An 18725-nucleotide genomic window follows, 5' to 3' on the forward strand; every position below is an offset into this window, starting at 1 on the left:
GCACCGTTAAGTAATCCTCCAGATAAAACACTGTTTGCTTCCAGTGCGTGCTGGGAGCGTCAGGGGCTGGAAGGGAATGTGCAATGGCTCGGTTGGTACTGGATTTATTTGTAAGAGATAATTAGGTACGGAATAAGTGAAGGCTGAACCTGTAGAAAAGCCCGTCTTCTTGTGACACTTGGTGAACTCAATGTTGAAGTACGTGATGAGAGCGTGAACATAGTCGTTCCTCTGAATCTGCAGGCAGAAGGCTGAGGTGAACGCCAGGTCCTCCGGCTTCACCGTGTAGATGTCCACCTCCTGAAAGCCATATCCCGTCTCACACTTAGAGATCATGTTTAAATAGAGATTACGATTGGCCCGCATACTTGCACTAACAAAGTCCTTTGATGATCTGCCATCTGTGACCTAAGCTTGAAGTGTAATGTGGTTTATGTCATATAGCCTTAACCCATACATCATCACAACAGATCCAGTTTCAGACTATATTGTTTAGCTGGGGCTTTATTGCTGCCTGTATAAGTAGAGAAGTTGGCACAAGTAACAGCCTTGGTGAACAAAGATCTTCTTACTCTTTGTGTGAACAACAGATCAGTGGCAGCATTGAGCCTTTCATTTGTTCAATTCAGCCTTTCATTTAATAAACCTCACAAAGAGGCTGAAATCATTCTCCTCTTCAAAGAGTTTGATCCCGCAGGTGATTCAGAGGCACATTGAAAGCACAGCCCTTTCTTTCTTTCTTTCTTTCTTTCTTTCTCTTTCTTTCTTTCTTTCTTTCTTTCTTTCTTTCTTTCTTTCTTTCTTTCTTTCTTTCTTTCTTTCTTTCTTTCTTTCTTTCTCTCTTTCTCTCTTTCTTTCTTTCGAGCTCTCTCTGTCACTTACATTGTCTCTTTTCTTTTGACATTCTTGACATTCAATATGTCTTCACTGACAAACGTATCATAAACTCTTTTTTTCTTTCTTTCTTTTTGCTCATGAAAAATGAAGCCCAATGCTCATAGGTTGCTGTTTTAGAGTTCGGGAGATTTAAATGAGATTTCAGTTCTCTCTCACTTAAGTATCATCTTTATACAGTCATCTTAATACAGTAAGACTATAGAGTTATGGCTATGGAAATATACAGTACAGGTCAAAAGTTTGGAAACATCAAGTTTTTTTATATTTTTGAAAGAAGTCTCTAATGCTTATCAAGGCTATGTTTATTTGATCAAAAATACAGAACAAAAAAACAGTAATATTGTGAAATATTATTGCAACTTAAAATAATAGTTTTCTATTTGAATATACTTTTGAAAATAATTTACTCCTGTGATGTAAAGCTGAATTTTCAGCATCATTACTCCAGTCTTCAGTGTCACATGTGACATCCAGTCTATCACATGATCCTTTAGAAATCATTCTAATATTCTGATTTATTATGAGTGTTGGAAACAGTTCTGCTGCCTAATATATTTGATGAATAAAAGGTTAAAAAGAACTGCATTTATTCAAAATAAAAACATATTTTCTAATAATATAAATCTTGTTTACTATCACTTTTTATCAATTTAACACATCTTTGCTGAATAAAAGTATTGATTTATTTCAAAAAAAAGAAAGAAAAAAAATTACTGACCCCAAATTACTGACCAGTAGTGTATATTGTTGTTACAAAAGATTTATATTTTTAAAGAAATTGTTTCTTTTTTTTATTTCTTTTTTTACTTTTTATTCATCAAAGTATCCTAAAAAAGTATCACAGGTTATGAAAAAATATTAAACAGCAGAACTGTTTCCAACTTTGATAATGAATCATCATATTAGAATGATTTCTAAAGGATCATGTGATAGACTGGAGTAATGATCCTGAAAATTCAGCTTTGCATCACAGAAATAAATGATAATTTAAAGTATAATAAATTGAAAACCAATTATTTTAAATTGTAATAATATATCACAATATTACTGTTTTTTTCTATATTTTTGATCAAATAAATGCAGGCTTGATGAGCAGAAGAAACTTCTTTCAAAAACATTAAAAATAGTAATGTTTCCAAACTTTTGACCTGTACTGTAGATAAGCATAGCATAGCTCAGATACTTTGAGAGTTAATCAATTTAGAATTAATATCTAATTTTGATAATTATTATATGTATTATATTATATTATCAATTTAATCGCATTCCTGTTTAGGTGAAACAACCTTACAGTATTAAAGAAATCTTTCTGTATGGGATAATACACTTTTATTAAGGGATAACAAAATATTTATAAATAAGGCTTCATATGACCTACATGATGATGATATTAGCATTATATTTCGTGAGGACTTATTTCTGCCCTGCCAATTTAAATGAATGATTGGTGTTTGTGTGTTGAGTTGAACACACGTTACCACGCTGTCATCAGGCGGCACGTTACAGAATTATTCTGTAACACCCACACTACATGTGTTGCATAGTGGCCTATCGTAGGGCCATCAGTATGATTCAAATCTGATCTTGCTCACATACATACACAGAGAGGCGAGCACATACTCGTACCTTAACAAGGCAGGAGTTGGTCACGACTTGTTTTGGATCTACTATGTCCACCAGGGGCTCCATCATAGCAACGTTCCGAATGCAAGTCATGTCAAAGCCATAGACGTTTTCCCACCCTGCAAGCACAGAGAAAATATATTTGTAAGACATTTTTAAATATCACGTGTCTGAAAAGTCGAAAATCTGTGTGGCTGTGTCTGGGAGTCTTCTTTTGGCCCTAAAATAGACTCCTGCCTCCTCTGTGTCTGGCAGCATTTGATTACATCCCAACACATGAGTGTTAGGCCGAGGAGAATCTCATACTTTCATCCAAAACATGAAGGAGGGAGTGAAAGGGATGGAGAAAAAGCCAACGGTTTGCTGCGGGGGAGTAATGGAGCTCAACAGGACTTTTTTTTTTTTTAAGCTAAATAAATGTGAGGGAACCAAAGAGATACAGTTTAAATGGTCATTTAATACAGGACATGTAGTTTCCTCATGTCAGTGTGTGTGTGTGCGTGTGTGCTCACAGTGGATTTTGAAGTCTTTGTACTGTCGATCCTCAATGGCGACCACATACAATGTCGCTCTGTCTGGAAACATGAAACCGCCAGGTTTCTGAAACATGACAGGAAAGAAAATCTTCAGAAATCACCTATGAAAAATATTAATGGGTTGTTGACGGATGTCCAACTTATTTATTTTTTTGGGTAAAAGTTCAAATACTATTATTAATAGTAGAAGTATACATAATAGGTCATAAAAAAACATAATAATATTAACCACAATAATATAATATAATATAGTTATCTAAATTATATAATAATATATAATTATCTAAAATATTATAAATACTTTTGTAATATTTTTTATTAGTAGTATAAATCATATCAGGTCAAAAGACAACATTAAATATAATAGTTTTAATAATTATTTATATAATTATTTATAATTATATCATTATTATATAATTTCTTTTTAATGTAATTATTATCTAAAGTAGACACTGCTGAAACTGCTTGAAATTTAAACTCAACTACCCTCATATAACATTTTAATTGACAAAAATGCATTCCTGGCATATGCGTGATTATATTCCTATTATTCCAGTGACTTCACATCATTCTTTCTTTTCCTTCCCGTTCAGTGCACCATCCAAATAACTCTAGGCTGAAACAATGTACTGGCACCAACACAATGGTTCTATAAAAATCCCTAACAAGCCACTTGTCCTCTGGACCAAATTGTCATTCAGTGGTAGACATTCATCAGCAGCCCAATGACATGCCACTCATTCCCATTATAAATGATCATTTTCAGCATGGACACACGCTTCACATTCTAATTAGTCAAATAACCTTGGCCTTGAGATAGCCAGCACACACAGACAAACACACACTGACCAGCCATTTGTCCCTGGCGTAGATGACAGTATTGAGCATAGACTCATAGAAAAGACAGTAGCCCATCCACTCTGAAATGATGATGTCCACCTGATCCACGGGCAGTTCAGTCTCCTCCACCTTCCCTTTAATGATGGTAATAACTGCAAGATGCACAACAAATACAGAAGAGACAGTGAAGCTTCAATTTAGCTTATTTTATACTATGTGATGTACAACTATATATATATATATATATATATATATATATGTAGATTTTGTTCTAAATAAATGTATTTATAACAATAAATTAACAATAAAAAAAAAAATATTACAATTCCTAATGGATAAAATCAAGTCTCACCTGACTTTTTTTTTTCATTCATAAATATCACATTACAGAAATCAAATGGGTTAAGAACCCAGCATTTACACACAAGAATGATAAGAATATCACAAGAATGACAATATAAAGTTACATTTGATTGATGGGTTTCTTCATGGTTTTCTCTCTCTCCTTCTTTTTTTTATCTCATCCTCTCCATTATTACCATTTTTCAAAAAGCTGGTTGCCAGTCTCCAATTTCCATGCCTGTGTGTGTGTGTGTGTGTGTGCGTGCGTGCGTGCGTGCGTGCGTGCGTGTGTGTGTGCATGTGCGTGTGTGTGTGTGCGTGTGCGTGTGTGTGACTCCTCTCTCACACTGACTCAGGCTTCTCACCCGCCCGCTGCTCTCCAGTGTTAATGAGAGCTGCTGTGGACAGCTAAACAACAACTTCTGCCATCACACCACAAGCGGAGAGTGTCAGCTACAGGAAGTGACTATGCTACTTCCTGTGTCATGGAACTCCGCTTGCCTAGAGGAAAATGTATGACTCTTCTATTCCACACACGAATGACGATCAGTAGTGTAGTGTCCAAACAGGAATGAGCAGCAGAATGTCTTACCATTGTCCAGGTGATTTGATTTGATGATTTTTTCGGAATACTCTGATATACTGGAGCATTCAATCTACAAAACAAAATGAAAATGAGCTTAATTATATTAGCATATTTAGCAAGAACTGTATAAGAGGTATGCTAGCTGACTCACGCCAGACGGAACACTTTTTTATGCATAACTTCAAGTTTTATTGATGGGAATGGGGTTTTGTATTTCATTAAAAAAAATTATATATATATATATAATTATAAAGTAATTGTTATATATTTTTGGTGAAATAATATCCTGTTTGTATGACTCCACCTGTCTTTATTTGGCCGTTCCAATGTCACCAGTTACATTGCTTTGCCAGTAGGTGGTGAAAATTGACTCCCTTAATGAGTGAATCAATGATTCATTCATTCAACCGATTCGTTCAAAAACGTATCCATAAAGGAATAAAACTACTGTTATCTGGCAAATGCATAAATGTGCATTTTAAATGTCTATAAACCTGTGAATTATATGTATCCGTGCTCTGGACAGAAACAGAAACCTCTTTCGCTTATTGTGGCATATGAAAGATAAGCGACTAGAACTGGACCTAGTGGGTGGATCAATCGAGTGTTATCTAATACAGACCAGAAGCACAGTAACACTACTGATATTATCAGCACACTCTCCCTCTCTTTCTCTCCAGATATACATAGATATAGTTTGGGAGTGTAAAAAAGTAAAGTACTTTGCAGTAAAGTAAAGCCTGCATGTTGCCCTCTTACTCAAACTTATTGTATATGACAGTAAACACACTTGTAATGAGTAATTTGAGTCCTCACCCCGTACACATGCTTGGCTCCTGCCTTGGCAGCAAACATGGAGAGGATTCCGGTTCCGCTGCCCACATCTAGAACAATCTTATCCTTAAAGATGTGTTTGTTGTGGTACATGGAGTTCCTATAAGTCAGGGTCCTCACCTCATCCTTTAGCATTTCCTATTGAGAGAAAAAAGAAGTTATAAACGGTAGCAAATACATATTATATATTATTTTGATGGTCCCCTTTAGACATTCTGTTGACTATAAGTAACGTTGCACATACATGTCAACTAACTCTCATTATATTATTAGTAAACTGTTAGGGGTAGGGTTAGTAGAATAAGGGGTCCGCGTTAAGTTGATGTACTTGCAAAGTTACTTATAGTCAGTTATTGGCTGGAACACTGTTTGTTATGTTTCGTGGTCCAGGCTGGGCCAGTTTGTTTTTGTCGTGTTTGTGGAGCCTGGGCTGTCTTTTGGGGGACCATTAAAATAATGTAGTAGCAAATGTTAAGCATACAGTCTAATACTCTAATGAGAGTTAGTTGACATGTAGGTGCAACATTACTTATAGTCATCATAATGTCTAAAAGGGACCATCAAAATAAAGTGTTACCAAATAGAAATTTAAAAAGAACTGCATTTATTAGAAATAGAATTTTATAACATTATAATTGTCTTTACTTTGACAATCCTTGCTGTATTTTTTTAAATCTTACTGACCCCAAGCATTTGATCGGTATATTGCTGCACGTATTTGACTGATGCATGTGAGATGTCCTTAGAGTTTGAGTCCATGACTTTTATCCCTCATTTCTGGACCATTTCTCTTGGACTGTGCTATGGAGGACAATATATAGGACACAAAGCGCAGTGTCTCCGGGATTCTTTTTATAGAGACAGGTCTCCATTTAGCCTGCTGGGATTAACTGATAGACATCTTCCCAAGCACCCCCTCCCCCCGCTCCAATTCTCTTTCCTTTTCATTCTCTCTTTCTCCATCTTACTCTTGTCCTTCTTTTTCTGGGTGTTATCAAGAACTGTTCTTTTATCTGCAGACAGATCCAATTTGACCCTCATGCTCTAAATGTGCCGGTATCAAAGGTGTTCTCTCACTTCTTCTTCAGTGAGGTTAGAAAAGGGTTTCAGTGACAAATTTAAGTATGTTCTTATCATCAGCTGCAAGTGATAAAAGTTCTTTAGCAAAAACAATTTCCTGTACTTGATAGTGAACAAATAACATTTTCATCTTAGACTAGCATACTTCACCGACTCCCATACTAGATGGTAAAACCATCCGAACTCGACCTTCGATCACCTCATGAATTCCAAAGTGGGCATAGGAGTCAAAGTAGTAGTCCCGTGATGTCATCTCCTCTGGGTTGAGTAGCTTGGACATTTTGCCTCGTCCCGGACAGGCAGACAGTGCAGAGACATGTGGCGTGTGTGGGGGGTGTGGAACATGATGAACGGAGGTCACTGGCTTTGGTAGCAGAGAAGGTTGCAAGGCCTGGGACGAGGGAACGCTGGAAATATGCTGCTGATGCTGATGCTGCTGCTGCTGGCGCTGCTGGTAAAGTCAACAGTAAAATAATCTGCAATGGCTCTCTGTCCTACATAACCATTTATTGGATTCAGTGAGTGTAATTATGCGTTTGGTAGACATTTTTAATCTAAAACAACTCATAATATGTTCAAAGTATACATTTAATCAGTTTATGCACTCTTTAGGAATCAAACCCATGACCTTGGTATTGCTATGTCCTACAGTTTGAGATATAAGAACTATTTATTTATTTATTTATTGAAAGCAATAAAAAATACCTTGAAAAAACACAGTTGCAGAAAAAAATGACATTGAATAAAGCTAAATATCGTAAAGACTTTCTAAAGATATTTTCTGTAAATACTTTTTTTTATGTTTGATTTGATGATCCAATGTTTGTTTGTTTTTTGTTTTTTTATGTGATAAATAAATAAATAATGTCAAAACAGTTTTTGTAAAAATAGGCTACGTGTAGATGGACTCAGGAACATAAATGTGTTTCACCTTGCGATTTTTTTTTTACCTTCTAATATTTAGTGCACTAATTATCAACGTCGACGTTTAAATCAGGTATGCAAAGGTGAATATGCTAATTGGCCGGGGAGGGGGGGGGCGAAATACTGCAGCACCAAGGACAGCGCTCAGCCGTCTCGCGATGACCCAATAGACTATATAAAAGAGGAATTGAGTGCTATTCAGCACGCACACAACTAACTTTACTGTCTTACTTGCCTACTACCTTACTATCGTATTGGTACAAATTTAGGCTAATTTATTGTGTTCGAGTTTCTAAAAGGCATCTTGCATCAGATCCGCTTAATCTTTATGCAACCTACGCGCAGCATACATTTTGATAGCCTATAAACCTATATATGTAGCATTTGGTGTGGTGTGTGATCGCTATTCTTTCTGGACGAGGGAACTGGACGTGTTCTGCTGTGGATTTCGCTGTTCTTTGCCCTGCATAGTCACACATCACCGGGCACTGATTTGTATGACCTCCAAACCAGCGCGTCATTTTACGCGATCATGCACTTAGGCACACATATGAGCGACTAGAATTAATCACGTGCGATTTACAAGTGTGCATATGAATGTTTGGACGAGCATTGATCTATTATGCATAACTTAAGGAATCTTTGACTTACCTCCGAGCTCTCCGCATCCGCCATCTTTCTCCGCAGGAGCAGGCACCGCGATGAGTGCCTCAGTCCCATGCGAGCCAACGGGATCCGGATTAACTAGATAAGGGCAAGTGTTGGCACTAAATGTCCTATAAAAGTTTTAAAACGTACTGCAATAAGCAATACTCGGTTTGCGCTTTAAAACGACACATTTGTTAATGTGCACAGTTGTGTTAAATAAACAATAAATAGCTAAAATAAAAACTAATAGAGAATATGTCATAAAGACTTCTTAGATAGTCCCTTAACTCCATGGTTCCGACTCCTACTGAAAGCCCATCGCGCAAAAGTTCTTCCAGAGGTGCTAAGCGCCACTTGGAGACCAGTTGAGCCACGACGCGTCAGCATCCACATCACCTGCCGCTGCGCATCGCCACGTTACCTATAGCCTGACAGATCAAAACGCATCTTTTATTTCAGTTTAACACGATGATCCATTGTTTCTCAGTTCGCAATAAGTCATCGAATCCTAGCTGTCCACTTGGTCGCGTTGAGGTCAGTCAAGTGCGTCTGGTTCGCGCTGAAAGTTGGAGTTGAAAGACTGTGCTAACTGAACTCGAGCGCAGCGAGTGCAGAACTGGAGCGATATCAGTGTAGCTGAATTAGTGCCTCCCACATAAGTATCGCACCTCCACTTTCTCCAATAAAGGACACAAGGCTTTCAATTCATTTCAAGGCTGTAATTTTTCATACAAACATGTACTTTTGCACTGTACAGGTGCTTTTATTCAATGCTATTACATTACATAAGTAGGCTATACATCTAAACCAATGACCTTGGCGTTGCTAATGCAAGTATTCAGGTTGATGAATATTCCTCGTTTTCAACACACATTTAAAATATCAAACTTAATAACGTGATTATTGTTAAATGTTCCTTATGAAAATATATTGCATTAGTTATTTTGGGGTATCAAAGACCCAAGATATAAAAACATAACTAAATGCAATGAACTTTTCATTTGTCACTATTATTTCAGCCATTTCTCATGAAGCCACAAAGTAGTCATAAAAGTGTTTATGATACTTCATGACTTAAGCAAATCTTATGAGAACTGATAAACGTTATTTTAACATTTTATCCTAATTGGATTTGCTTTATTGTATTGCTACATTGTGCTTTTTTGGTAACATACATATATGTATAATTACCATTGATATATGGCCATTTGTCTTATGTTTGCAGCACAACACCCTGCCCCAATACATTTTGCAGAAATCTTTATTCATACGGTTACCACAGACGAAACTTTACCAACAGCTGTTGTCTGTGCCAATCTAAGCTCACATGTGGTTTTGAGTTCACATGTGTCTATGATGTGTGGGATTCTAGTTTTGGAGTCGAACAACGGCCCCCTCGTTGTTTTTACATGCCACCCACTCATCTGCTTGTGTAATCCCTGGAGCTAATGTGGGAGGCAGTCCTGGCCAGAACATACTCCCTTTCTCTCTGTCACACACACAAACACACACACACACACACACACACACACACACTCGTGTAAAGGCCAGTATCCTCTCGATCCATCTAAATATTTGAAAACATGTGGAATTAGCAAGGGTCATCAATGAAAATCATATTTTCCCAGCACTGAAATGTCAACAAGATAAACAAACTCAATCAGAGCACTCACAGTAATGGAGCTCGTGGTGTGATCTACCAGACCGAAATAAAGGTACGCTCTATTGTATCCTGCTGAGAGGACTTCCAACACGGGCTGCTCATGTACACTGTAAAAACTAAAGGAGCCTCAAATATCCTGTCGGATACTCAAGGAACTTCAAAATGTAATTTAAGTGCCTCAAAGCTCTTTCTCCTATAGTAGGGTTACTGGAGGAGCATTGACATTCTTTGAGGTTCTTGCTGGAACTTATGGGATCCTTTAAGCACTTTGTATTTAGTTCAGAGGTTCTGGAGTCACCTTTTCATTACCATGAGACCTCGAAGTGCTTTGGGGGAAAATAGAGGAACTTGAATGCGATAAAAGGGTTATTGGAAGATCTTTTAACATTTAAGTGGTTCCTGGAAGATCTCTTATGTTAAAGCCAGCATCTGGAGGAACCCAATGGTTCTGTGAGGCCAGAATGAGAATATTATTATCCTATTATTATTATTATAGGCTACTTAAGTTTGATTCAGTATAGCCTACATACCCAGGTGAAAAAAGACGTAGCCTACTATTAAAAATGTACTTGAGTGTGTTTTTAGTAGGCCTACAATACAAATATACTTTAATGCATTTTTAATACATTTAACAGTAGCCTACGTCTTTTTCACCTGGGTAGCTTACATTTATTTAGTATCTATAGGCCTATTTTGTTGATTAATTTAAACCTTAAACAACAACACTAAATTATAATAATATTAATAAGAAGAATTCATTAATTATTATTGAATAAATAATAGTAATAAAATAATCATTTTTACCTACTTCTTCATAAATTATTATTTGAAGAAGAAGAACCAGGAGGAGAACAGTTTTATTATGTCACGAAACTGCTGCTATTCCTCTGCTGTCGTCACTTCAGTGATCCTCGCGCTGCTCGCGCGCAACAAAGCTCAGCTGATCGACGTCATCGGGTAACGGCTCCGTCCTCTCATCAAAGCTTCCGTCGTTTGTTCGGCTCTCCGTTACAAGGTTTGTAAACTCGCCAAATAAATATAAATACAGAGTCTACTCACTAACGTTATATATTCAAACACACATATATATAAACTAAATTGATTATACATTACTACTTTTTTACAGTGTTTACCACTCGTTTATTGCACAGTATCTGGTATGAAGGTTTTATAGCCGCGATGCTAACTAACTTACGTCTAACGTAAGTTAATGAACAAATGGAAATTATTGACTCATTGTCTTAGATTGATTTAGTCATTCAATTCAACATATTCTGTAAAACTGTGTCTTCAAATTGCTGAGATAGCCTAACTAATTTAGCTGATTCCTGCTGTTGTCATTGGCGTTTGTTATGAATAACAAAAGCCGGTTAATATAGTTTGGTCTGTTTTTGTTTAGCCTAACTTTACTTACTACAGGTGCCCTCATTCTCTCAAATACCATTTTAAAGCCATTTACTGGTCAATAAATATTATGTTGTGAATAATCAGCTTTGTTCTTTTGTTTCCCCAGAACAACCAGAACATTTCTAAAATAATCTGACCATTTCAGAGGCAACATTGAATTACAGTAAGTTACCTATACACCACATGCAAGTACTTTATTACTATGAACTTTCTCTGTGTGAAATTGTATTGTTTGACTGTGTACTTTTTTAATAAGTTATTCTCTGAAAATCTTCCCTCATGCTCTCAAATCTCATTCATGTTACTCAGAAAAATAATATCACAGGTTTGGAGCTAATAATGCTATGCATTTTTTATAGGCTATACCTTAATCATATGCATTTGAATATAAGACATTTTGAACCCTGAATTATAACTTAAAGTTTAGTCTTTTTCGACAAAAAAAGGAAAAAGCTATTATATGACTTCATAAGACTTGCAACACAACCCATAACACATGAGTTGTGAACTCATTGACTATTTTTAGGATCTTTTCTGGGACATTTTTGGAGCTTAACTATTTTTTACATAAATTGTTGCATTGAATTGAACTAGACAAGTGTACATAAGAATAGTTTGAATGAATTACAAAAAAAATTTATGCTTGTGTTTCATGCAGTGATATTGAATGGTGACGGGTTGCATTATGCCTGAGATCTGCTTTCGGGTTTGGAACGTCACAAGGCTGAGGAAATTATTTAATAACTTTAATAACCTTACTAACAGTAAATTTTGTACTTTGCAGGGATCTCGGTAAGCTGAAATACAAGTTTGATCAAGAATAAAAATCCTCCTGTAGACCTGAAAATCACTGAAGTGCCTGGACCATCCACCAGAAAAGAGGAAAAGCAAACAGAAAATGAAGCTGATGCACCTTTTCACTTTTCTAACTCGTTAAGTACCTCACGTGTCCCTTGTGAAGATTTTATAATTGATTGCATTTTATGTTGCAGCGAGTAAAGGTGCATCACATTTGTGAATTTCGTGAAATTACACAGGCAAAAAGACAAAATTGCTGATCGTGTGGATTCTTATTGAAATGACTGAATTCACCAGTGAACATTCACAGAACAACAGATCATTTTACTGCACCTTAACTCTGTTAAAATGGAAAATGTTTTCTGCTTGTTGTGACATAAGGAATACTGTTTCCGGGTCGAAGTCTCTACTTCTACTTTCTCTATCTTGTTTCTAGATATTGAGAATGCTCAACAACCATTTATGGGAACTGTTGATTCAAGTCACACATTTAAGCTTTTCAAAAGGCATAGTGTACATTACAGTCTCCAGTCTCACGGCATCCCAGACTTCAACATTTTATGATTCAAAATAGCTGAATAACTAACCATCTGAGATTTCGGAATAGAGATAAAGGTTAGGATCCTAATTTTCAGGAATATTACAGCACAATGAGTGTATATTAGCACTGGTTGTTGTTTGTTTTTGGCATCTGATAGAGCTTTTGGACTTGGAAACAGTGACGTCAGACTTAACAAGCGGACTGAAACACATGTTTTAAAATTAAGTGAAGATGGACATTTTTAATTAGTCAAAATTGTAATTTTTTACATTGATTTATTACATGGAACATGTGTTTTCCATGCATTTTGTTGAGATGTCTTTTCTTGTGTAGCCTATTGTATACACATGGTTGATTATTCATGTTACTTATGTATTATACTATTTTTTGTGTGTGTGTGTGTATTCATTGATATTAATCTATTACTAGCTTTTTTTTTTCAAGTGCATGGAAGTGTATGTATTAAAATGGATCTAAAATATGTAATAAACAATTCTTATTTTGTATTTGGTTCAGTTTGTTTATTATAATAGAAGTTAATGGTGGTAACCATAGTAACAACATGAAATTAATTTAATACAAATAAAATAAAATTGAAATTTGGTTCCTGGAGGCACCCACAGTGGTTCCACACAGTGCCTTATATAAGAGTTCCTCAGGAAACCTGTGTGGTTCCTCAGAGAACCGCCCCTTTTTAAAGGGTGCCTAGAGGATCTACAGACGGTTCCGCCGGTGTGGCAAAGTGAAGAACCCCAAAAGGTTCCTCCAGGCACCTTTTATTTTTACAGTGTATAACACTGAAGGACGGATGCCCACGCATGCTGAGTAATACCACACACTCGGCACCACAACACCATACACTGTCAATCACACACACACACACACACACACACACACACACACACACACACACACACACACACACACACACACACACACACACACACACACACACACACACACACACACACACACACACACACACAGGCTTAAAACATATCCAGGAGAAAATGTGGGCAGCGGACAGCAAAACACGAATCCTTTTCTGAATTTCCATAAGCCCAACACTGTTTCTGGCATTGAGACAGTTTGCGTCAAGCAAATATGCTTTCAATCGCACATATATTTTTTTCGGATAATTATTTTTTAAAGATGAACCAAACAGAAATGGTTTGTTTTTTGGTCGAAAGTCTTTATCTGTGTGTTGAAACGGTCCAAACAGCAGGATCGTCCTTGGCCTTGTTGCCGGTCTGCTAAATGAAAGAGACTTTTCTGAGACTTCATGGAGGAAGTGTGTGTGTTTGTGTGTGTGCGTGTGCATTTATGATTTGTGAGTCAGTGGGTTTCTTTTGTCCTTCTTTTGGTCCTTTTCACTATCCAGTAAGTCATTTTCATGTGCCTGTTCGCACATATAGGCCTACACACAAACTCTTGCCGTCCACCATGAAGGTGCCATTTATAGCTCAGAACTGAGGACGACAAGAGGACACAACAATAAAATAACAGGGGAGCGCCAGAGAAAACCAGACAGAACCAGGCGGGAATCACAATGAGTCAAATTCAAAAGGATAAACAGTTCAATAGGCTGAGTTTCTTTTCAAAGTTCTCTGTCATCTGCTGCATTGTTAATGTCATCTTTTCTTGCCATCTTCCCGATGCTTGCGTGTTTGTTGTCCCTGGTGTCTCCGCTTGTACCTAGATTTCCATCTGATCTGGCTCAGATTTGATTCCCTGAATGAAACCTCTGCAGTCAATTGTCAATCAACAGACGTTTTATCAGGAAAAATGGAGATAGAAGATGCAGAACTCAAATCTCATATTCAATGAGTTTGTGTTCATTTCCATTAGGAGACCTAACAGAGCCAGAATACAGATTAGCGATGACATTTCTCACTTTAAGTGGCTTTGTCGCTCTCTCAGTAGACTCTTTCCATTAATTCAGACATGATGGATAACATTTTCCTCTCTAACGCTGTTACAGCTGGAAAACTGTGTCACTGGCAGGTGACTGCGGCTCATATCCGCTGCCTATGGCGGCGTGTGTTCTCCTAATGGGGTTTTGACTTTATTAGGTTACTGGGATTGAGGTTTGAAAGAGAAAGGCGCACAGAGGAACTTCTGTGTGCAAAAGGGCAGAGAGTTCGAACGGAGAGTCAACTGAAAGTCAAGCAGCATGCATCAAGAAACTGTCAGTATTATTTCCATATCGTGAAATATTATGTGAAAGTGAATTATTGAGATGCATTGGGAAGAGTAATTTACTTTGTCCCTGCTTTGTCCTGGCTTTCATCACAACTGGGGGAAATTGACAGATGTAGCCTACTTAAAATAATTAAAAGAAGATTTATGACAAATCTATACTTTGCACATGGCTCTAAAATAATGTTATAAACATGAACAATGTAGAAAAATCTTAATTTGTTAAGATGCTCAATGTTTACAAAAATAAGAAACGTGCAACAAATGTGATTGTTCATGCAGGGAATTCTGGGAATGCCCATTGTTATAAGATGCATTTTACGGTAACACTTTACAATAAGGTTCATTAGTTAACTACATTAGTTAACATTAACTAATAATGAACTGCACTTGTACAGCATTTGTTCATATTTGTTCATGTTAATTTCAACATTTACTAATACTTTATTAAAATCTTGTTAACATTAGTTAATGCACTGTGAACTAACATGAACAAACAATGAACAGCTTTATTTTTATTAACTAACATTAAAAAAAGATGAACAAAAACAGTAATAAATGTATTGCTCATTGTTAGTTCATGTTAGTTAATACATTAACTAATGTTTAATAAAGAAATCTTATTGTAAAGTGTTACCATTTTACTTTTACAACTTCTCCATGTAAATGATAAGCCCATTTATACTTTCTACTTTCTTTTTTCTACTTTCTTTTCTTTTCTTTTCTTTTCTACTGTTGATGTCAACTCGACGTCGGGTTCTGACGTCAATCCGACTTTCATTTCCAACCAAAATGTAACCCCTGCAACCAAAATCATCCCCTGACTGACGTTACACTCTAAACAAAAATGGTGCTAAATAGCACTAAAAGTGGTTCATTGGCTTGTAATCATAGGGGAACCACTTTAAGTGCCATATAGCACCTATCTTTAAAGGTGCTATACAGCACCTTTGTCAAATGGTGCTATGTAGAACCATAAGAGGTGCCATATAGCACCTTGGTTGTTTATAATTGCTTCAACAAAAATGGTGCTCAACAGTACCCAACAGTGGTTCTTTGGCTCGTAATAATAGGGGAACCTCTTTTGGTACTATATGGCACTTAATTTTCTTTGAGGAATGCGGCGCTCGCGCTCGCTCACGTGCACCTGACATGCACAGTGCACACTAATCGGCGCGTACGTTTTTATTTAATTATATATTTATTTATTATGATTTTTTTTTTTTTTTACTTTCAAAATGACAGAATTCAACAACAAGTTCTTGACACATTTTCAAATTGTGTAAGTATAAATTTAAACACGTTTTTAAACATAACTTCTCTCGTCACTCATTTGTTTAGCCTTTATTATGACCGCCGCTAGCGTAGCTAGCCGGTCATATAGGGATTGTCAAAGTTTTTTTTTTTTTTTTTTTTTGTCACCTTACTGAATTTTTCGTCAACGATACCAGGGACACCGAAGCACCGGGGAACATGAAATTTGGTGGGCATGTAGCCCCACTAGACTTCTAAGGAAAAATTTCGTTTGGTCCCCGGGGGCCACTCCCCCCCCGCGCTGGGCCCCCCCAAACCCCCAAAAATGCAGTTTTTCCTAAATAACTACCTGAACCGTGGCACCGAGGATGAAGAAATTTTTATGGTATGTTGGTCTACTAGACTTTTACGGAAAAATTTCGTTTGGTCCCTGGGGGCCACTTCCCCCCCCGCGCTGGGGCCCCCTTAAATTTTTCGTCAACGATACCAGGGACACCGAAACACCGGGGAACATGAAATTTGGTGGGCATGTAGCCCCACTAGACTTCTAAGGAAAAATTTCGTTTGGTCCCCGGGGGCCACTCCCCCCCCGCGCTGGGCCCCCCCAAACCCCCAAAAATGAAGTTTTTCCTAAATAACTACCTGAACCGTGGCACCGAGGATGAAGAAATTTTTATCGTATGTTGGTCTACTAGACTTTTACGGAAAAATTTCGTTTGGTCCGCGGGGGCCACTTCCCCCCCCGCGCTGGGGCCCCCGTAAATTTTTCGGCAACGATACCAGGGACACCGAAACACCGGGGAACATGAAATTTGGTGGGCATGTAGCCCCACTAGACTTCTAAGGAAAAATTTCGTTTGGTCCCCGGGGGCCACTCCACCCCCGCGCTGGGCCCCCCCAAACCCAAAAAAATGCAGTTTTTCCTAAATAACTACCTGAACCGTGGCACCGAGGATGAAGACATTTTTATGGTATGTTGGTCTACTAGACTTTTACGGAAAAATTTCGTTTGGTCCCCGGGGGCCACTTCCCCCCCCGCGCTGGGGCCCCCTTAAATTTTTCGTCAACGATACCAGGGACACCGAAACACCGGGGAACATGAAATTTGGTGGGCATGTAGCCCCACTAGACTTCTAAGGAAAAATTTCGTTTGGTCCCCGGGGGCAACTCCCCCCCCAAAAAAATTCAGTTTTTCCTAAATAACTACCTGAACCGTGGCACAGAGGATGAAGAAATTTTTATGGCACATCAACCTAGCCCATAATCACTCATTTGTGATTTGCGCCCCTCCCATAAAAAATGAAAATGCAATATTATTCTGCTTTAATCGCCCCTATCTTCAGTGGAGATGTTCAGAACTGCACCATATTTCATGTGTATGATTAACTTGACAACCTCTGGGGGTATCCTCTGCTAAGTTTTGTAGAATTTCATCCATGGGGGGGTATAAAATAAATTCATTTATGTGCACATTTAGTGACTGTACACTCATCGGCCTGTAGATGGTGCTGTTGAGCGAAGGGTTGCTGGTTTAGGATGATACTGTCACACACACACATGCAGGAATACAAACAAACGCAAGCATGCACACACACTGACATCCACACGCACAGACACACACCCATACACACACATACAAATCCACATGCACAGACACACACACACACACACAAACACACACGCGCACACATGTACGCACACATACATACACGCACAGACACACACACACACACAGACACACACATACACAAATACACACACATACACACACACACACACACACACACACACACACAGACAGACATGCACATACTATTACTTTTTTTAGGTATATACATAAACACGCAATACAGCCAAATTACTCCACGTCATTTATTTTTGTGGAAAGCCAGTGCAGGCCTGAGCGGCGGTCATATTTTGTACCGCAATGCGGTACATCTAGTTTGACTAGGCCTACACAAATAACAAAAAGCAGTTAATATATGAATATAGCTTTTTATTGAAGTTTGTGACATAATTTCAGTAGGCTATATATCTGACTTCACATCCACACAAATTTTTTCTGTGGTCAAAAAGTCTTGTGTGGGGGCCCTGGAATATATATAGGCGGGACTTGTATTCAGGAAAATCACTATATTTTAATGTCGTTTTTCTAATCCTATCACCAACTAAACTAAGAGACTAAGAGAGCCTTTAAATAACTGTAGGTGCTTAACAGGTTTTTTGTATGGTAATGGTGCCATATAGCACCTTAACCACCCCAAAGAACCGCTAAAGAACCGCTGAAGAACCAAACTGGGCTTAACAGGTTCTTTAAATGGTAGTGGTGCTATATAGCACCTTAACCACCGCAAAGAACCCCTGAAGAACCATTTTTTTTTAGTGTGTACTACTTTCTACTCAAGGACCTTGACAGAAATGTAGTGGAGTAAAAAGTACGATATTTGTCTTTCAAATGTAGTGAAGTTAAAGTAAAAAGTTTCCAGAAAAAATAATAGTCAAGTGAAGTACAGATACTCAAAAAGTGTAGGCCTATACTTAAGTGCAGTACTC

At 37.6% G+C, this 18725-nt stretch overlaps 1 protein-coding gene and 1 long non-coding RNA gene across 2 annotated transcripts in view; one reads left to right on the top strand and one right to left on the bottom strand.

The window, feature by feature from the left end:
• Positions 1-8953, bottom strand: part of prmt8b (protein arginine methyltransferase 8b) — a gene marked incomplete at its 3' end in the record, with an annotated part of 14030 nt that extends 5077 nt beyond the window's left edge. The window contains exons 1-9 of the mRNA XM_082166465.1: positions 8314-8953; positions 6938-7189; positions 5641-5796; positions 4831-4894; positions 3906-4048; positions 3033-3120; positions 2524-2639; positions 150-300; positions 5-66 (exon numbers count right to left, since the gene is read on the bottom strand). Coding sequence (XP_082022591.1) covers positions 5-66; positions 150-300; positions 2524-2639; positions 3033-3120; positions 3906-4048; positions 4831-4894; positions 5641-5796; positions 6938-7189; positions 8314-8382 — 1101 coding nt within the window. The 5' untranslated portion in view covers positions 8383-8953. The remainder of the gene's footprint in view (positions 1-4; positions 67-149; positions 301-2523; positions 2640-3032; positions 3121-3905; positions 4049-4830; positions 4895-5640; positions 5797-6937; positions 7190-8313) is intronic.
• A 2501-nt stretch (positions 8954-11454) lies between these two features.
• On the top strand, positions 11455-13223 carry LOC309496583. Its single transcript, XR_014205173.1, has 2 exons — positions 11455-11543; positions 12165-13223. It is a non-coding gene; the product is annotated as an uncharacterized lncRNA (long non-coding RNA).
• Positions 13224-18725: the final 5502 nt, after the last annotated feature.

This window comes from Leuciscus leuciscus (assembly GCF_965113295.1).
Source record: "Leuciscus leuciscus genome assembly, chromosome: 4".
Lineage (NCBI taxonomy): Eukaryota > Metazoa > Chordata > Actinopteri > Cypriniformes > Leuciscidae > Leuciscus > Leuciscus leuciscus.